Consider the following 22082-nt stretch of genomic DNA (forward strand, 5'->3'; position numbering starts at 1 on the left):
CATAATAAAGTTATTATCTATAAAATTTTTAGAAAATATTATGTGCCTAATTTAAAAAATTCTTTAAGATTCACAAATGGCAGGTACGACACCTTACTAAGTAACCTTTAAGGTGCAGGGTACAGATACATATATTTAATGATATCTACTGTTAAAAAAATTGAAAATGTAAATCTAATTAACCGAATTCTAAACGTAACCGAAATCTTCATTTTCGAGGAAATAGTCGTTTCCAAGGTTAGATTTGCCAGACATGACCGCCCACTTAACATCAACATATGTATATAGGTGGCCGAATGGTTATTGCACTCTGACCCGTTTTTACGGACTTCCACTATTAGCTAATGCAAACTGCTTTCGTTAATTCATACATACACAGACTATACTAAAAGTTTTACGTTTAGAATTCACAATAATTGAAATTCCGTAGAGGAAATTTTGTAATTGTAGTGTAAACTGGCTACTTCCTTATTTCCGGTTATCTTTTTATAAATATTTTACACATACGGTTACTATTTAACACCCCTCATGCTTGATTTTCAACTGTTTATCTACATTTCTAGTCTTTTTCCTATCTATATATTTTTTTTTGTTTTAGGACCAAGTACTTCTATTATTTTGGACAAGAGTGTACATTCGGACTTCATGGGAACTGCGGAGAAATTCAACCGTTGAAAGAAAAACAGGTTAGTTAATTTATACAAGCTATTAAATTCTACATATACCCATTTGAAAAGAAAAAACTGTACCTACTTACATTAAAGATTACCGGCAAAATGCTCATCGAACAAAGAAATTATACATTTTTTTTGTTGGCATTTTTTCTTTTTATAACGGAATAACATATAGCCGATGTCCACCCTTTTAACGGAATAATATACAGCCTATGTCCACCCTGAATATTGACGAAAATTTTAGAAATCGAATGAGTAGTTTCGGAGATTATCTAATACACTCAAACTTTATCTCTCTTTATAATATTATGAAAAGTTGTCTAAAGGTATTTATATGAATTCTCCTATACTACGTCGTATATTTCAAAAGAAAATGCAACCTTTTGATGATTGCATGTAACAGAATATTCCCTGTGCTCGGTTCCATTTTTTCTCCTTAACTGTTAGTAAAGCAGTTCGTTAACTAATTTTAAGACACATTACCATTTTTTGAACAGCTTTAAATACACAAAAAAATGGTCTATAAAACACCATTTCTTAGAACGTTGAGCTACAATGTGTGGAAACCGAAGTGCGAATACGTGCGTGTCTCCTGTTAGATGCATCCCATTGGTATGGGGTTGCATCTACTACAAAGAGCAACACGCGGTCTTTTTTGGTTTCATAGTTCCCATCCCCATAAAATTTTGATAGGCGGCCTAAGTACGTACCTTATATAAACAAATTACGTCCGCTACCTAAAGATGTTGGAGTTATACAATAGAATAGTTTTTATATCTTTTCATATGTGTTTGAAAGAGATAGAGAGCGAACGTAATAGTACTCCGTAGACTGCTCCATACACACATAAAGAACGTTAGCAAGGACTATAAAGCGAAGAACACACGGTATAGCGATAGCCGTAACGATCGCGACTGCGATAGAAAGCACACACATATGCGCGATAGCGACTTTGTGATCACCGGTGGATTATTTGTATTTCATCAAACTAATTTATATCGTTATAGCAAAAAGTTTAATTTAGAGGATAATGAAGAACAATCTTATAGCGGTACAGGTCGCTGGTATCGTAGATATACCGCAGCAAGTATGGGTCCATTAATTTAATTTCAATAGACGGGTCTCATCGCCACCGCCATAGAAACGCGGTACGGTCGCAAATGCGGTAGCGGTCGAATTGCGTAAGTGTGTTCTTTGCTTAACTACTTTGATTTTAGTAAGTTTATTTCCCTTTACTTCTGGCTTTGATGTTGTATGTATCTGATACAGGGCATTAAACTTTAAACAAATTTTGCCACAACCGATTATTAATTAGAAAAAAATATTTATAATGTTGGATGAATCGAATAATGTAAATAAGTATCTACCTTCTTAAAAAATACACCTGTATCTAAAGCATCGGGATACACATATATTGCTTTTATTATAAATGTCAAATTAATAAAACCAGTTTTCTGCAGTTTGCACTGCGAGCAGGTAAAACTTGAAAGGTATTTATTTTCTGATTACTTTTTAATTAGAAGTCGTTTACTAGATTCTTTTATTGCAATTTACAATAACCTTTAGAAAAAGACGCGCAAGAGTTTTTTAAATATTGTTTGAAACAATCTTGCCTTTTGTAATAAATGTATATTAAAATGAAATTGAAATAACGCTGACGTTAGTTCCACTTATTTTATTTATCAAAATCTGATAAATCTGTTCCACAATCAGATTTTGATAAATAAAATAAGTGAAACTAACTCTTTAACTAATCTCCGTCATTATTTCAATTTTATTTTATTGTATAATGTTTGTTTTATAATCAAAATAAGATTGAAATAGAAAATAGAAGCATTTCAAATGTATCCATTGAAATGTTTGTGTACAATTTTTTTACATTGGTACAGATTTTTTACAGGTATTTCTTTTTTCCAACAAGATCGCGATCGTACAAAATTCTAAGAAAACATTTTCTTTCTATTACGTTTCTAATATGTTCAAAATCATTCTGTTAGGTTTTTCTATCTTTTTGGTTGCAAGGAATTCTCGGAATTACAATCTGAACACGTATGGGAAAATTTTTGCTAGAAATCTACATTTAATTTGTTTCATGTTAAAAGTAAAAAACAATTACATTTGACTTTTTATGCAACAAAGAATAATAATAACAATGTAGTACAGTTAGTTGAATAGCTGCACGTTTAATATTTTCATTTGATATTTTCAAAGAAAGCATTAGTTTAGGATACAATTAAAATACGAAAGAACTTTGTAAGTAGATTTTTTTATGTCTTCATTCAGTTTTTTTATTGTTATTTATGCACCAGTTTTTTGCTTCTAAACTTCAAAAATAAATGAATATATTAAAAACGTTTCCTTCTATGCATTGAACGTTCACAATGGATAGAAGGAACAAATAAATGTTAAAACTCTCACAAAAATTTTATGAAAATCCCATAGGTTCTTCATTACACAGTAACTTTTTGAAGTGAGTTGGATACATTAAGTAAAAATTTGACCATTTATTTGTTCCTTCTAATAATAACCAACATATTCACTAATCATAACTGAGGGGCTATACGGATATGCTAATATTTGCATAAACCTTTGAGAACTGTTTCTAAAAGGTATTATGAGTTTATTGGATAATTATGTTAATCTTGATATTGGCAAAGAAATTGTAAATACCTGATATGGGTAAGCTGGGATTCAACATAATTGGAGCGACACCAGCGGCAGCAACATCTAGAGGCGTCTTTCCATAATAATTTTTCGCAAGTATGTCTGCCCCTCGTTCTACAAGAAGTTTTACTAGTTTTAAGTGTCCGTTTGAAGCTGCATCGTGCAAAGGAGTATCATCTTGAAATCCTTTAACATTAACATCAGCTCTTGCCTGAATTAGCCTGAGAGCTACTTCATACCACCCTCGACTACATGCTTCATGAAGAGGTGTCCAACCTGTAATAATAAGAAAAATAACAACGAATTAAAAACTCATAAAGAACAGACTTTATGTTAAACGAAACAGTCAATATAATATGGTACAATATTACAAACACTAATCTACATAGTATGCATATAACAATCCCTGTGTAATACAGAAGATTTACAACCTAAAATCTATAAATTGTACAGTATCTATCTATCCTTATCACAACTGAGGTTATGCACCATTAAAACATTGTTTAATATGCTTATCTGGTCATCTTCCCTAATCATTTACATATTTGTGATCATAAGTATAAATTCTAATTTATCACACATGATGTTCTTTACCTACCAGCAAAATCTTTGATGTTCGGATCTGCTCTGTGAGCCAACAGTTTACAGACTTGTTCCACATCGCCTTTAATGGCAGCAAGATGTAATGGAGTCTCTCCCTTTTCATTTCTATCTTTCATTCTTGAAGAACTACTGCTACTGGGGCTCCGAGAACCTGAATCATTCGACTGAGAAGTCATTTGCATTAAAAGAGCCATTTGTTGTCTTTCAGACATTGGGGTGACCGGGGGTACCCTGCTGTTGCCAGCGGACCCCTTAGGTTTGATGGAAGATGGCATACTCGCATGAAGAAACTAGAAGAGTACCAAACAAACAATTTACTTTTATAACCTAAATTACCAATCGATATAAATGTTCAAATTATAGGGATTTTCTAGACATAAATTAGGTGAATCATAACTTACGCGAATTCCTTTGTATCTAAAAGAAATGCTAGTTTTTAGTTTCAGTAAAAATTTTAAGTATTTGTTGTGTAAATATATTTCTAATTGGTTTATAACTTTATAAATATATATTGTAGCAGTTGTCAGACTGTCAGACAACGAATGTCAGATGCTGTCAAAAATTTGATTTCATAGATTTCCAAATATCTTAAGTGACCTTCATTTACTATGAATAACATCATCTGTAACAAAATAGTAAAAATACTATTAAACATTAAAAATATATTTTTAAAGAGACAGTAGGAATAACACTACACTCCCATTTTGAATAGAAAATAATAAAACAGCAATATTCCACCTCATATCGGATAGAATGGTATTCGAAAACATCTTATTAATTTCTATTCTCTATTGTAAACTATTTAAAAAAAATGACAGTGTTTTAGTTTGTTATTGCGGGAAAAATAAACATAAGTAAATTATTACGTTTTTTGAACATATTTCATTATTATTAAAGTATTAAAATTATTTTGCTTTAGTAATACTTGGGTAAGTTATTATTTTCTTAAATTATTACAGAGTGAGTTAGACTGTAGTTTTGAATTATTTATTGAAAATATAACCTTTTTGTCAAAGGCAGATAAAAGTATTTTGCAATTGTTTTTATTATATTTATTTGAGTAAAAAAGTGTTTAAATGTCTTTATAGTTCAATTAAAATTATGGATGGCAGTACTGCAAATAAAATTGGTTTAAGTGAAGGAAACGAAATTTTAAGTTCCCATGAAAGACCTTTATCTCCTATTTTAAATAATAGTAAATTAAATAAAAAACAACTTCTTGGGCGCAGACATAGAAAATTAAGGGCCAAAAGAAGTATTCCAGTCATTAAGGAAGTTGAAAATGAGCAAAACGATCCAAGTGACAACGAGGAAAACTATGAATTACCAGATTTGAATATTTTAAATCACTCCTTTAATAACAATGATAAGTTTAATAAAATTAAAGAAATAGAAGATCGTAGAACAAAAGTGTGCAATTTATTTTATGAGGCAAGCAGTTGTAATGAAGAGGGCACTATAAAATCTAATTCTGATGTCAGCGACTTTCAATTTAAAGTTCCAACTTCTTCTGTTAAGAAAAAGAGAAAATCTGTGGTTGAAAAGGAAAGGAATGAATTTTCAATCAAAGAAGCAGGTGATTTTGCACTGCAATCTTTGAAAGATACTGTTGCGTTAACAATAAAAGATGACAACATTAAAGGGGCATGTGGTTTTAAAACAGCAGCAGGACAAGAAATACATTTACCTCCAGACTTTGATGAGGTCACACAACGACTGTTTAATGATATTTTTTGTTCAAATGATACAGAGATTAAATCCAACATAAGTGGTTATAAGTCTTCTGTGTTTAAACAGGAACAAGACCAATCTCATAAAGTTAAAAGGCGCCATAGAAAGTATTCACCTCGGAGAAATATAAATACTTTTTATAATAAAAACGTTAAATGTTCGTCTGATTCAGAATCAGAACATTTGAATTCATTTTCGGAATATACTTTGGCATATCAGCTAACAAACCAATCTTTTCCTTTAAAGTGTAGCACAAGTGAAGAAATAAGTGACAGTCATATAATAAAGGCTGCTGGAAGCCTTATAAATAACCTTTCTGAACATATTCAAATGAAAATAGACGGTTTAGAAGAAAATGAAAAAGTACAAGACACTAAGTTTGTATCAGAAGCTCAGAATTTTACTAAGCGTATAGAGGAATCAATAGCCCACTCTGAAAATATAAGCGTTTTATCGGATACTGCAGACACCTTAGATAATGAGGTACAGGATTTTCAGAGACTCCTAACTCAGAAAAAAGACTTTAAATTGTCTCCTTCATTAGGACAAATGACTAGTCAAAATCTTCAAAGGAAAGACTCAATTATGGACTTGTTATCTGATGACAAAATGAAGGAGCTACAGGCCATTGCTTTATCTGACAACAATTTAATTTTTGACGAGCTATCTGCTTCTCTAACTGATTTTTGTGGCTTTGAAAAAGGAGAATACATGCAATCCAATAAAATTCTAGACTTGTGCAATAAAATTATTGAAATGATGAATGAACAAATTAGTGCCATTTCTAGTAGAGCTCAGAGTATTATTAGTGTTCGTACTGGTGAACCAAGTCAAATCGATAAACTTAACGCAGCCAAAGAAGCCGAGGACCTTTTTAAAGTTAACAACTTAAAGAAAATAGTTGAATACTGTAAAAATAAAGTTATGAAGTCTAACTGTTCTGACGAGTTATCCTGTGAGGACGAATGTAAAATTTCTAAAAGACCAAATTCTGGAAAAAGTATAAGAATTAGTAAAAAAATGAAGATGGAAAACTCACCTAGAATCGAAATTAAATTTCAGAATCATAATCCAATACCAAATCAAACTTCAAAAGTATATTCAAAAGAGATTGGCGATTTTCATCAAGAATGTGCTCAAAAGAATAGATTACTAAACAGAATTGATGAAGTTAACGAGACTAACATTACTTCTAGTTTTACAACAATAACAAAAAAAAATGGAGTATGCACAGAAAATAAAGCACAAAATATGCCTTCCGTTAAGAATTTGAATGATAGTATTAATAAGGACCCTTTAGATAAAAATCTAGATTCAAAAAAAAGCGAAAATGCTGTAACATTAGACAATAAGGATTCAGATATACAATTACTATCTGGATACAATAATTCTCTTAAGATATTTGATGAACTTCACAGAATCGTTGAAAATCTGGGGAAAGTGGAGTTTCAGAAAAATGAATCGGCGGGATGCCAAACATTACACACAAAGCAAGACGTCAAAGCTATTCAGGTAGATTATAAAGAGTGCAGTGATACATTCAAAGTTGAACAATCGGACTTGAAAAAGGAGAAAAGTGTCGGTTTCACTTGCGCTTCTGGTAAAGCTATTGATATATCCGAAGATTCTATAAAAAAAGTGAAAGCATTGCTAAAGAAAACACTTGATAGCCCGATTTATCCATTAAATTCAGTTGATGATCAAGAAGTCTTAATTGATAAGGAATCACTAAAATCTGACAAATTCTGTTCCACTCCATTATCAAAAAGACCCGCTTCAAGCCAAACTTCGGAGGAGTCAAATAGATCAAAGTCAATCTTTAAATATAAAAGTCGAACGCCAACCACTGTTCTTTCATCTCAAGGAATAAATTCAGAGGCTGGCGATCATGTTGGTTTTGACAATAAGCAAATTGAAAAAACCTTACGAGAAGATTTGGAACAATTTAAAGCCGGTATTGCAAAATCAAAGATGCTCTATAAGGAGATAACGGAACCATGTTTCACATCTGAAATTGTGTCTCATCTTACTATGGATTATACTAGTCCCTATTCCTTATACGGAAAAACTGGAAAAAAAGCGAATGAGGTCGATACATCGTCGCAAACGCACGATAGTTTTCTTCAGAAAGATCTAAAGGTAGTTTCATTTAAAACTGCATCTAATAAACCGTTGCGAATTTCTGAAGCTGCTTTGACAAAATCGAACAGTTTGCTAAAGGATGCATGCGAAATGGTTTATAAGTCGCCATTAATAGGAAATGAGGAATCATCTGCTTCCAATATTCTCTGCATGGTTGAAAATAAAAACTGTACTCAATCTACTAATTTTAACACTATCCCAATAGCTAATAAACCTAGAACTTCTGAAGTTATTATTGGTCCAGCAAAGTCAGATACAAAATTAAATTTAAATTACAATTTATCAAATACAAATGTCGGGTTTAAGAAAGCTTCTGGAAAGGACGTTCAAATTAATGAAAACGCTCTTTTAAAGTCAAAACAAATATTTAAAGATATCGATGAAAAAGAAAACTTACCTTTACTTACCACGGAAACTTGTGCTGTCAATGGATCTTATTTAGAAGCGAAAAATAAACTTGAAAAAATGTTTACTCCTCCCAGAAGTGTGACAAAGAGCAGCGATCCGCAAAAAAACACCCCAGTTAACAACAGAAAAGAAATTGTGAGGCCAAATTCAGGAAAAAAGCGGCTGGGTGTTCAATCATCGTGTAAACAGATCCTTATTCCGGAGCACAAAGTTGAAAAAATGAAGCAATTGTTCGAAAATTTACAAGACCAAGCAGCGGATGTTCGGCAAACTCCACCTAAAAAGGCACTAGTTCATACCGCGAATCCCGACGATTTCAAACCCACAAAAATGCAAAAGTCAGTTAATGTTTTATATACCGAAAAAAATGATGTTAATCTCTCGACGTCCACTCCAGTGAGAACTTTAGTTAATTCTAGTACATTTAAAGCACATGTAGATATTGACAAGATATCGCCTATAAAAGCCAAAGTAAAAGTTGCTTATTCCAATGAAAGCCAAGTTGTGCCCGGGAAAAATGTAATATTTTGGAAAAGAGCCGACGATACTGGCAATATGTCATCATTTATAAAAAAGATCAATGACGAACTTAGGCTTCAAGAAATTCGCATCAAGGTGCTCAATGAAAGGCACAAAGCCATGTGTCAGCAGATATATCTTCTTGAGGATGAAAATAATCAAATGCGACGGTTAGAAATTCTATAAACAATTTTCGAACAAATATGTGATTATTTCTTTATTGATTGTAGGCCTACTGCTGGAACACTTTATAGGCGTAAAAGCGAACGGGTAAAGTTTTCATTAAAAGAAATTTTAAATTTTAATAAAAATGACGCGCTGAAAAATTCTCGAGACGAATTGTTCGAAATATGCTCGAAAAACGCAGAACACGTTCATTTTTATTGTCCTTGGTAAGTCTGAAACCTGAACTAAAAAGTAGGATTCAAATTAGTTTGAGCATTTTGACAAAAGTTTTCGATACAGCTAAAGTAATTATAGGCAAAATACTTCAGAAGAATACACATCTATTTTACATACTGTCGATGGTTCCACAATTGTACCAAATATAAAAGATTATGTGGGTTTGCCCGAAATTAAAATCGCGTTTGAAACTACACCGGGCGTAGAACCAAAGCTCATTCCATCCGGTTGGATAAGCAATCATTTCAAATGGATTGTGTGGAAGTTGGCTAGCATGGAGCGAAAATTTCCCGATATATTTGAGAATTGCCTCAATGTAGAAAATGTTATGCAGCAAATAAAATACAGGTTGATTTTTAAATTATTTAAACATTAACAGATTAAAAGCAGATAAAATGTACAATGTATCCCAAATTGAAGAAATTGACTTAACACTTGTCTTGAATTATTCATGAGTACGAAGATGTAAAATGTAGGTGTATGTTATCGATATTACACGTTTTCGTCCATCTAAGATGCTTCTATCTTCTACTTCTTGTTCATTCTTCTGTCCTGTTCTTCTATAAATAATTTTCTGCAGAACATCTAAATATAAATATTTTTTTCATTAATATTTTCAGAAACGTTTGAATCATACATTGTTCCATTTTCTTCCTATAAAGTCTGCGTAATGTTTCGTCTTCATTAAATGAGTCCTTTTTAATTGTCTAATTGTCCTATTATTTTTAGTTCTACATATCCCCCTATTCNACCTTCTCATCGAATATCAACAGAAAATACAATCAGAAAGACAGCAAGAAATCCAAAAACGGATAAAAAAAGAATTGGAAAAATCAAAGTGTTCCAAAAGAGAGGTGACAGAAGTTTGGAAATTGGCAGTTTTTGATGCTTACGACAAATGTTCCGATAAATTGCACATTTTTACTGTTTGGAAACCTACAGAAGATCATCTACATATGATTAAAGAAGGACGAACTATTCTCGTTTACAATGTACTACCAAAGTAAGTAATTAATTTGTAAAACGAAAAGCGGAAATGGCGTTGATATTTAGGTGCGTAATGAGGAGGTAGGGGACTAGGGGTCTTGGAATATTCCATAAATTATCATTAATTTTTTCTTATCTTCATTTTGTTTGTCTTTTACTCTCTCCAATCTCTACCCACTCATTCCTACGATTCCTTAAAGGAGGAGAGAGTCTTCCGCCCTATACATTGGCTTTGCACTAAGTTACGTTTTAGAGGCCATGCTTCACTCATGAATTGAAGGTATATTAGTTGGCAATTGTTGGTCAAATAAATACTGGTTGAATATACATATATGGGGATATAGTGGTTCTGATATGATTAATTTAAAATAATTATTTGTTCTTCTATAAATAATTTTCTGCAGAACATCTAAATATAAATATTTTTTTCATTAATATTTTCAGAAACGTTTGAATCATACATTGTTCCATTTTCTTCCTATAAAGTCTGCGTAATGTTTCGTCTTCATTAAATGAGTCCTTTTTAATTGTCTAATTGTCCTATTATTTTTAGTTCTACATATCCCCCTATTCGCAGTTATTGCTATTTGAAGAATTAAATTTAATATTGCCACGTATCTGTAAACTTGTTAATTATATTTAATTATTCCAATTTAGGACACATTGTATAAAAGTTCAGCTTCTGATTGCCTTGTTGTTTTGTGGTAGGTTTTGTAACTCCTCGATTATTTTAGATACGATAGAGAAATTGATAAAAGCGAAAGGCCCTGTTTACGTAGGATTTTGGAAAAGGACGATACAAGCGCCAAACGCATGATCCTTCTGGTATCAGATATAATAAAAGTAACATTTTACAAATTAATTTGAACAAATTATATTAGTGAACATTTTTTTCTTTATTTCATGTAGGTAGCTTACAATAAGCATGAATTGGAATTATCAGATGGCTGGTATAGTGTAAAAGCTGTTATAGACGCTCCCCTAAATAGTCTTATTTTAAAGAAAAAAATTGCAATTGGAATTAAAATTATTACGCAGTGCGCAGAATTGTTAAATTGCGAAGGTTGTCATCCTCTTCAGGNCACAAATCAAAGTAAAAATACTGAAGACACATTCCATTCGTGACTTTAAGGGTATACTTTAGTGTTTTTGGGTTTGTAGCAAGCGGGAAATGTAAAATTAAAAATTTCTTATAATTGCACGAGGCCTGCACACTGGTATGCCAAGCTAGGTTTTCAAAAAAGTTGCTTGCCATTTCCAATACCCCTCGCAACGGTTCAGCTTGAGGGTGGAGTTATTGGCTGCTCCAAGCTGTTAATCGCAAGAGTTTATCCGGTTAGGTATATGGAAAAAAATCCAGACGGAACTAACGGTAAAATGCCTTTTTATTCATGGGTTAAGTTATAAATAAGTTACAAGTTATTTTAGTTTGGAGAAATAAAAGGGCCGAAGAAAAATATGTGTCAGAGTGGGAGGGTACGCGGTATGGAACGTGTGAAGAGATCAGTTATAAAGTTCAAAACCTATACGAAAAAGAATTGACTGAAGAAAGGAAAAAGGTAACGTTGGGCAAAATGAGTTTTAGCGAAATTTCTAAAGTTCATTGCCCTAAAACGATTTTTGATCTGATGGAAAGTACTACAGATCCTGATACTTTCAAGGTGTGTTGAGTATTATTCATAATTTATTATGTTATTGACGGAGTTTTTTTGCAAAATAGTTTAACAGATGAAAAAGTAAGGTGAATGTATTATTAATTTGAAAAAAGGAAAAATCAAAAATATACCAAAGTTCATTCTCTAGGAATAGGATTTACTTAGGTGTGTTGTGTGTTATATATGCAACAGTGAGAAAATAGTTTTTAAGATTTATGAAGGTGTATTGTGTGTTATATACGTAACAGTGAGGAAATCGTTTTAAGATTTGTGGTGTATTGCGGGTTATATATGCAATGGCTAGAAAATTACTTTTAGGATTTATTAAGGTGTATAACGGGTACTATAAGCAAGGGCGTGAAAATCGCATTCAGTAGTATGTATTAATGTAATAATAATCCAAGAATAATGCCAAGTGTAGTAATGATAATTAATTTTTTACGTATTACTGTCTCCGTACTTCTTATTAGTAATTGTTCCTTTAAAAGTTAGAGGCAATTAATTGACTTTTTTAAATTTCATTTATAAATTTTTTAAACATTTTTAAACGCGCCGTTAGAATTTGTATAACTCTGTGTATAGAACAATACCAAAAATTTTGTACTAAGAAAAGTTGTAATTGGTTAAAGGGAATGTTAAGTCCTTCGCAACAAAACCTTCTCATCGAATATCAACAGAAAATACAATCAGAAAGACAGCAAGAAATCCAAAAACGGATAAAAAAAGAATTGGAAAAATCAAAGTGTTCCAAAAGAGAGGTGACAGAAGTTTGGAAATTGGCAGTTTTTGATGCTTACGACAAATGTTCCGATAAATTGCACATTTTTACTGTTTGGAAACCTACAGAAGATCATCTACATATGATTAAAGAAGGACGAACTATTCTCGTTTACAATGTACTACCAAAGTAAGTAATTAATTTGTAAAACGAAAAGCGGAAACGGCGTTGATATTTAGGTGCGTAATGAGGAGGTAGGGGACTAGGGGTCTTGGAATATTCCATAAATTATCATTAATTTTTTCTTATCTTCATTTTGTTTGTCTTTTACTCTCTCCAATCTCTACCCACTCATTCCTACGATTCCTTAAAGGAGGAGAGAGTCTTCCGCCCTATACATTGGCTTTGCACTAAGTTACGTTTTAGAGGCCATGCTTCACTCATGAATTGAAGGTATATTAGTTGGCAATTGTTGGTCAAATAAATACTGGTTGAATATACATATATGGGGATATAGTGGTTCTGATATGATTAATTTAAAATAATTATTTAAATATGAGTTATGAGAATTCGATTGAGTAATTTATAGTTGCTATAACGTGCATCTTCTATTATTATTACAAAAATTCAATGAAGACACTTTTAGCTTTTATATGAAGAGTTTTAAAACTTAATAAATTATTTTTTTATTGCTAAAATTTGAAATCAACTTTCATTTATAAATTATATTATTCGCCATAAAAGTGAAAAAGTTAAATGTCTTTTCTCAAAAATAAAACTATAAAACACTTTAATATTTTTCAGTGATGATTCCAAAATGTTAGGTTTTATACGTGTATGTTAGTATTTTATAGTTAAAAGGTAAATGTAGGAAGAAAAGTCGCTAACAAATTTTCGAATATGTCCTTTATTGTACCACAAACTATCCTTAATTTTTATTAGATTTTTGTGCATATGGATTGTCCATTACCAATAGGTCTGTCACAAGTTAAACAAAAAAGGAAATTGATTAGGGGAACATAATTTACTTTTCTTTAGAGGGGTGAACTGAGGCTATGATACCGACTCGGTGAAATGGTCCATTCTTACCCCCCCTCCTCCCAATAACATGATGCTAATTAACTCCATGAGCATAATACACATGGCTGGATTTATAAGCAGTTAAATCGAATCATAAATCAATCATTTTAACCCAATAACACCAAAACATAATGTCAGGTGGTATTTTTCACAAATATTTCGTTAAATTTGATTTTTGAAAAGGCAGAGCCGTCCTCTGGCTATAATGATCTCCACTTATTTCTAGATTTTCAATTAATAATTTTCCCTCTTACACTTTGCTTGTAGCAGCTCTCTGAGGTGGCGGCCAATCAGCGATAAGTTCATATGGTCAGTCCGCCACTTTGACAGGCGGGTATAAGGCAACTAATGTCCCCAGTCTAATAAATTTGTCTTCCTAAATCGATTGCAATATATTTTTATATAATTATCAATAGAGGGATTGATTGATTTACTGACTATAGGAAAAGTGGAGATCTTGCTTCGAACGCTCGGACTAGATTTCATTGTTTAGACGAGGATAATTCCAAGAGATTCGAAGAAATTAACAGACGTGTTTTGCCCATTTCTTCTATAAGTCATACCACGGGGAAAGCGTTATCGAATGAATTTGATACCATAGGAACAATTGTTCGACTTAAAGTTAACGATAACGAACAAGAAATGTGGTTAACTGATCAAAACCTCAAGTAAGTTTTACAGTTTTTATAAGTTTTAGGTCATCTTAAATTCAGTTGATAAGTAGATACCTTCGTGAGGCCCTTATTAAACAATTGAAATACTACTGTTGGCAGTAAATGTTAATAGATGGCGATATACTGCCAAAAACTTGATATATCAGCTTTGACCAAAATTTTATTTGAGGGTAAATATTCCTTAACCCTTTTAGATTGTTATTTATAAAAGTAATGGAAGGTCCTAAACTGTGTTGTTTGTTCGACGGCCTTAACGTTGGACAGAACATTGCCATTTGGAACTTAGTTACATTCGGTTTACAAGATAAAGTGGCGCAGGCTATTGCTAACCAATATACACTTGTTTCCGGTCATCCTCAAGCCCCATATTTGCGGGAAGCTTTAAAAAAATATTCCGAAGAGGTCACAGTAAGTGCAATTTTCTTTGGCTGTTCTTCAGTTTTATAACACATAACATACACTCGAAAAAAATTTTTATTTTTTTATTTAACTACTTATTTTTTTTTCTGTAATCGTAATTATATATGAGGAAATCGTTTTAAGATTTGTGGTGTATTGCGGGTTATATATGCAATGGCTAGAAAATTACTTTTAGGATTTATTAAGGTGTATAACGGGTACTATAAGCAAGGGCGTGAAAATCGCATTCAGTAATATGTATTAATGTAATAATAATCCTTGAATAATGCCAAGTGTAGTAATGATAATTAATTTTTTACGTATTACTGTCTCCGTACTTCTTATTAGTAATTGTTCCTTTAAAAGTTAGAGGCAATTAATTGACTTTTTTAAATTTCATTTATAAATTTTTTAAACATTTTTAAACGCGCCGTTAGAATTTGTATAACTCTGTGTATAGAACAATACCAAAAATTTTGTACTAAGAAAAGTTGTAATTGGTTAAAGGGAATGTTAAGTCCTTCGCAACAAANTTGTATTCCTGTGCGAATTTTATGTTTCTCATTTTTTCTCTTCTTTATTGCTTATTAATGTATTCGGTTAAACTTTCTAGCTGTTTCCATACACTTCTGTCTTTTTCAAGTTTGTATCTGTAGTGAATGTGAAATTTTGGAAAAAATACAGAAAACAGTTCTTTACTTAGAGATTACAGGAAAATTAGTAAGAAGTCTATGGTCTGAACATAACGTGGTAAATCATTCAACAAAACAGCATACAAATTTACATTTGCAGTTTGAATGTATGGGAGAACATTATTTTCTTCAACTACAATGTTAAGTTGGTTCTCGGGCTAGGGTTCCGTATGTCCGAAACAAAGACGGAACCCTTATAGGATCATTCCTGTGTCTGTCTGTCTGTTTTTTTATTTCTATACCCCCTGGCGTTTCTCCTAGTACCTATTTATCTTAAAATTCTTTCTCAAGCTTTTTTTAAGTGTTTCAGCGTAGATTTTGTAACCTGTGCTTGTGAATGTTATTTCTTCGTAATTTTCTGCCTTATTTGTGTTTTCCTTCTTGTAAATTGACTTTAATATTCTTGTTTTTCATTCTTCCGGAAGTTTTTCATCTCCAGTCCATATCCGATGTAGTACTGTTTTTAGCTTTTTTATTGTTTCTTTTACTTCTTCTGATGTTATTTCTCTATCCCCTTCTGCTTCTTATTTCCTTTCTTTATCCTCACAATTGTTTGGCAAAGTGCTCAATCCATTTCTTCATCTATATATTTTCACTTATTGTTCTTCGTTTTCTCGTGCTTTGTCCATTAATTAATTTCCAACACGTTTTTCCTATTCAATCATTCCTTTGCTTCTGACCATTTCTTTTTCTTCAATTTTTGTATTTTTTTGCATGTTTATTATTGTTTATCAATTTATCATGGATTATTTTTTTTTACTATGTGAGGTATTAAAATTTTTAAGATAAGATCCAAGCATTAATCCCAAATCAATCTATGAATCGTGATGTGCCTCTCGTACATTTTTATTTATTTTTGTCTTACAATTAGCAATAATTGCCATACAAACATAATATCTACATAGCTGTTTACGAGTCTTCGGATTTTATCATATCAATTGACGTCTTTTAGAACGTAAACGATCTAGTGAAGGAGGCTGATATCAAAGTTGAAGAGTGCATTATCAGATCTGAGTTCTTTCAAAATAGAAATTACACGAAACCGCTCTATTCTTCGGTTTCGATTAATGTCAGCGAAATATTCGACGAGAGTTCCGAAGATAACGCTTCGATACCTGCGGGTCTGACCAAAACCGACGTTGCCATGTCTCTCATAAATACCGACGAATTCTGTTAAAAAATTGTACAACTAAACCCGAACCAAAAAATTACATGTAATTACCATAATTTTGTAAAAATCAATTATTGAAATGAATTAATATATCGTTATTAAAAGAAAGGGATTAACTGCAGTAAATTTGTTAGTTGTTTGTAAATTGTTTTTATTTTTATAATCGTTACTATTGTTTAATAAAAAAATATTTTCTTGTAAGGTGCCTTTTTTTTTAATACCCAATAGAAATGCTCTATACGGAAGTGGATTTTATTGCCTAATGTTTTAGTCATGTACTAACATTAGAAAATTTATTCGGTAAAAAAGTGCAGTTTTGAGGCTGAATTCTTACTTATTATTCGTTTCAGTCATAAGTTTTTTTAGCATATTTTGTTCATACATTGTTAAAAATTAAGAAATCAAAACAGAACTCTTTCATGTGATATTCCACTTGGTCAAGGTATTCCATATTTATATTTAAATACTCCATTTTGAGCCCCTTTATTTGTAATAAAAATGACAATGTGTTATTCTCACTGTCAAGATTTTTTTACCTTTTCTGGTAGGTATGGAGTCGTAAAAATAAAGGTAAAAAACATCATATGTATATATGGTTAAATAGTTAAAAATATTTTACAGTAATAAGTTTCTTAAGCTTTTATTTTACTGTTATGTTGATTTTCGTATGTATCGCATAAGTATATTATACATTATAAAAAAAAGATGAGCTGACAACGTCGCCAGATCAGCGGTCCGTGAATGGCTCATTCAAAGTCGGCAATGCGGCATGACCATCAGTTGTCGCAACATATCGTAATGGTGAAGGTGCTTTAATAGTGTGTTTGGTGTATTTATCTACTTTATTTTCGAAAACTTGAATTAAACAGGTGTTGTCATAAACAAAACAATACTACAATGTGTCTTAAATATTATTAAAACTTATAATGAATCGGTGTATCGGTTAGTTTTTGAATATTTAGTGCCATTTCATATAAGATATCTATCATTAAGTTGGGTTATTGTTTTTCTTGTGTAAACTGTCATGTTCTGATTGTTACGTTCAAAGAGTAGTGAAAAACTATGATTAACAGTTTAAAAATAAAAGAAATGGATGTGGACGGCGACAGTGAAACTAGTGAAAAAACTTACAAAAGTTGTTTTGCTCGATCTGTCGTGGTGAATTCGAAATTTCAGGACAGTAGGGCATCTCGGTCGGAAATCTCTAGGAAACAATGCGTCCTTCAGGAACAACCGGTGTCTCTTGAATTTTCTAAGAAGCTCGAAGTTTTTGAGGAAAATAGGAACTTTAACAAAAAGTCTAAGGTATGTCAATTACTTTTTTGTGTGAATATGAAAGAACGTAACATTAATAAGAGATTTCATTAACAACAGGTTAAATAGGCTTCTGTATCTTTAAGATTTTGTGCATAACTTTTTATAAAACTGATATAAGTAGGTAGGTGTTTGACAAACTCTTCATAATCAATTTTACTGTTTTTATTACAGCAACACGGCTTTATAGTTTTGTGTTGCGTTAGTCCTTATTACTAGGTAGAGGATACCACGAAAGAACATGAAAAAATATTAGTTATATTGATCAAGTAAGAAATGAAAGTTTGGTATTTTATCATGGAACAGAAAATGCATTTATGGTGTTATAAGAGGGTGTTAACAATTACGTAGGTAAAAAAGGTTAGGAATGAGAAGGTACTAGAACATTAGAAGGAATAGGAGGGGAGGGCCTGGAAGTTAGCAAAAAATAGGCGAGATAGGTGAGTAAAATACCTTCTTAGGCTTGTTAGCCCTAACTCTAACTTACGTGAGTGACAGAAGTACAAACAGGAGTTAAAAAAGGTAGAGGTAGACCCATATGAGATTACAGTTTTTATACTTGCGACCATTTTTCTAAAGCGGAGTGACATTATGTTATGTACAATGTATGTGTTGTATTACTGTAACATACATATTGTACTCCTATAAAAAGTCCGTAATTAATCGAATTGTATTGTTTATTTGCCTTACTTCATTCAAATTTTGATTGATTTGCAACACTACTGAACAATGGAAAGCTGTTAAATTGGAATATTTAATGTGGTTGAACATAATGTTGTAGGTTAATAAATCAAAAACTAAACTAATTTAAAATCATTAAGGATTGCTTGATCTTTTCATAAACAACATCCATTTTCATAATTTAAATTAATAAATTAGCCTATCTTATACACATAATAATAATTAAAATAAGTTATGATTTTAAAGAATCCGGCTCGAAGGACCAAGTGAATTTAAATCAAATGAGGAGCTTCGGTAAGGCGCCGACCAGACTGCAGTGTTTTTTTTTTTGATAGATGATAAATAAATATTTATCCGTTCTTATTATTGTGCATTAATCCATATTGTTAGAGTCAATTAGATAAGGGCGTTAATATCAATAATCTTTAAGGTACTAAACTGGACAAGTATGAAAAAGGGAATTCATATAAGTGGTTAAATGTGTGGAAATAAAACATTATACATACATCGAAAGATTATTTATAGGAATATATTGTATGTACTTATATGTGCATATTTTCTAAGGTAATTATTGTACAATAATGAACTAAAGTCTAACAGAAGTCGTCTGTAGTCCATTTCATTAGAAAACCAGTTTCAAACTTTCATCTTTCAACCCTTAAAATTGACAATTTAAACAATGGAAGGGTCCCAATAGCAGTTTTTTAATGAGTTATGCAATCATATAATGTACATAAATACACAGTTAAAGAAGTCGTAACAAATTGACAAAACATTGTACATTATTTAATCGAGCATTGTTGTTTTGTTTTATTCAGATTGATTAGAACATTGATTTGATATGTTATTACTTATGAATAACTTTCTTCCAATTGGTAGAACATAATAACTAGCTTTATTAAAAAAAATCTGGTTCCCGTTTACATAGCCTGCATACGGCAAATAGTTCTTTACTTAGAGATTACAGGAAAATTAGTAAGAAGTCTATGGTCTGAACATAACTTGGTAAATCATTCAACAAAACAGCATACAAATTTACATTTGCAGTTTGAATGTATGGGAGAACATTATTTTTTTCAACTACAGTGTTAAGTTGGTTCTCGGGCTAGGGTTCCGTATGTCCGAAACAAAGACGGAACCCTTATAGGATCATTCCTGTGTCTGTCTGTCTGTTTTTTTATTTCTATACCCCCTGGCGTTTCTCCTAGTACCTATTTATCTTAAAATTCTTTCTCAAGCTTTTTTTGTGTTTTAGTGTAGTTGTAACCTGTGCTCGTGAATGTTATTCCTTCGTAATTTTCTGCTTTATTGGTGTTTTCCTTCTTGTAAATTGACTTTATTATTCCTGTTTTTCATTCTTCCGGAAGTTTTTTATCTCCAGTCCATATCCGATTTAGTACTGTTTTTAACTTTTTTATTGTTTCTTTTACTTCTTCTGATGTTATTTCTCTATCCCCTTCTGCTTCTTATTTCCTTTCTTTATCCTCACAATTGTTTGGCAAAGTGCTCAATCCATTTCTTCATCTATATATTTTCACTTATTGTTCTTCGTTTTCTCGTGCTTTGTCCATTAATTAATTCCCAACACGTTTTTCCTATTCAATCATTCCTTTGCTTCTGACCATTTCTTTTTCTTCAATTTTTGTATTTTTTCTTACATTCAAAGTTTTCTGCACTCAGTTCTTCTTTTTCTATGTATTCCCTCCTTTGCTTCTTCAATTCTCCAGTTTTGCTACGTGACATTCATTGTCCCACCATTTCATTCTGTAGTTATACTTCGTTTACTTTCTGTAGCGATGTGACCTTCAGTATGACCGGCGTAAAGTAGAAAAGAGCAGCACTAGGCCAGGAAAAAGAAGGAGACCAACTCTTAACCGGTGAGGGGCGTAGAATCCGTACAGTACTGCACGGAAAAATTGACNTGTAACTCATTCCTGCATTTTTAAGTATATTTAACATCTTATAACCGTAGAACCGCTATTGGTCTAAAAAAATATTTACTAATTAATTTTTTATCGCAAAGACATCTGTACCTAAGTATGCATTAACATTGCTTCTGTGAATTATTATATACACACTTACAGATAAATAAATAAATAATTGACTTTAGAGCTTTCACAGCTATCTGTGTAAGTTTTGACACTTAAGCAATGCACAGTGTCAAGGATAGCAATTTTGTTATATGTGTAAGTAATTTGTACACATTATTTAATTCATTCACATATTTCAAAACCCTCACGACGATGTTGTTAAATATTGATGAATACTTAGAGAAATACATGTACAACTGCTTATGCATGTAAACAATTCTGATACGGCACGCATTAAAAACGTAATGCGTGTGAAGCAATCTGATATTAGATTAGAGAATTAATTGGTTTGTGAATTCTATTAGGCACGTTAATATATTTTATCTGTCTACTGCTGACTGGTTTCTACAGAAAGTAAATGAAGTATACTCGTATCCATTTTTATTTTCTTACTACATACTGATGGATTTACTTTATCTCTTAGTTCGTTCCAGTTTTTCGCTCTTCCTTTTTCTCTTAAACTTTTGTGACCTTTTGTAATTTAAAATTTCTTCTTCTTGGTAGAACGTAATGTATTTATGTTACTAATAATTATAAGCAGCTTTCCTTTTCTAAAACATATCCGCTCGTGTATATACCTAATGCAAAATGTATTGTAATGGCATAACGTAATAGTTGTATCACCTTTTATAATAATTTATTCGGTGACGTGATGCTTAATCTTCTGTTAAAAACCATGGGATCCATAGTGTGCGTGTTACTATCATATGCGAACGGCAACTCATGAATATTAATTCTATTTGACTGCGGTGTTAATGGCCACTTCCTTTGATTCGTGGAGCCGGAAGATGACATTTTTATTTTTACTTTGATTTTATTCGAGAACATCAATTATCGTCAACTGCACTCGTCCGACCGAATGTCAACTGCACTTGAATTTTTATTATTTTTGATTTGTTTGAGATACCTATGAGTCTTGTTATATTTAAATGGGAAAGTTATTTTTAACGCTACAAGTTTTTCTATTTTTAACGCCTTTTCTTCTGGATTTTATGTAGGTGACGAGTAGAAGTGTGCAAAATGTTTTTTTAAAAGTATTTAAATACAAAATGCAAATACTTTTTTGATTTGTTATTTCAAATGTTAAATACAAAATAAATATGGAAGGAATTGAATCTTGGCTAGGCACTTGGTGAAACATATTTAATAAGATATAAGAAATAAAACACTTGGTACACTTTTGTTTCACAGTTTATTTAGAACACTCTAACAATTGTTTCGGCTGTTAAGCCATTATCAAGAGTCATTCTCTTAACACGTTATATAATTGGTGAGGTGATTCTGGGTGATTTAAGAAATATCATATCAATGACTTGCACGTGCAAAGCCGATTTAAGAGAACGTTGCAAACACATTATTGCAACTTTGTTGTATTGCAGCAGGTAGGTTCTTAACCTCAAAATACTTATATCGTATCATTAGAATTGTGTTAAATCAATTACACAGGAATAAATAATTTCTCACTTTATAATTTTAGT

General features: G+C 31.6%; 3 protein-coding genes across 6 annotated transcripts in view; 2 read left to right on the forward strand and 1 right to left on the reverse strand.

The window, feature by feature from the left end:
- The window catches only part of LOC108736698 (ankyrin repeat domain-containing protein 12), a 68707-nt gene extending 64271 nt beyond the window's left edge, over nucleotides 1–4436 (reverse strand). For 2 of the 3 annotated variants that reach the window (XM_025979735.1, XM_025979736.1), the window contains exons 1-3: nucleotides 4343–4434; nucleotides 3937–4231; nucleotides 3345–3614 (exon numbers count right to left, since the gene is read on the reverse strand). In XM_025979735.1, coding sequence (XP_025835520.1) covers nucleotides 3345–3614; nucleotides 3937–4216 — 550 coding nt within the window. In that variant the 5' untranslated portion in view covers nucleotides 4217–4231; nucleotides 4343–4434. Of the gene's footprint in view, nucleotides 1–3344; nucleotides 3615–3936; nucleotides 4232–4342 lie in introns of all 3 variants that reach the window. The other variant, XM_025979737.1, reaches the window with a different exon arrangement.
- LOC108736696 overlaps nucleotides 1–22082 on the forward strand; it is a 141969-nt gene that overhangs the window by 625 nt on the left and 119262 nt on the right. Inside the window, exon 2 of one of the 2 annotated variants that reach the window (XM_018469224.2) lies at nucleotides 599–686. In XM_018469224.2, coding sequence (XP_018324726.1) covers nucleotides 599–686 — 88 coding nt within the window. Of the gene's footprint in view, nucleotides 1–598; nucleotides 687–17300; nucleotides 17825–22082 lie in introns of those variants that run through there. The other variant, XM_018469223.2, reaches the window with a different exon arrangement.
- LOC108736700 lies at nucleotides 9900–16669 on the forward strand. Its single transcript, XM_018469230.2, has 4 exons — nucleotides 9900–10146; nucleotides 14027–14251; nucleotides 14452–14665; nucleotides 16301–16669. Exons 1-4 carry the CDS (start codon nucleotides 10100–10102, stop codon nucleotides 16523–16525), a joined length of 711 nt encoding a protein of 236 aa, XP_018324732.1. The 5' UTR covers nucleotides 9900–10099; the 3' UTR covers nucleotides 16526–16669.

The sequence above is a fragment of the Agrilus planipennis genome, unplaced genomic scaffold (genome assembly GCF_000699045.2).
Source record: "Agrilus planipennis isolate EAB-ADULT unplaced genomic scaffold, Apla_2.0 scaffold170, whole genome shotgun sequence".
Taxonomy (NCBI): Eukaryota; Metazoa; Arthropoda; class Insecta; order Coleoptera; family Buprestidae; genus Agrilus; species Agrilus planipennis.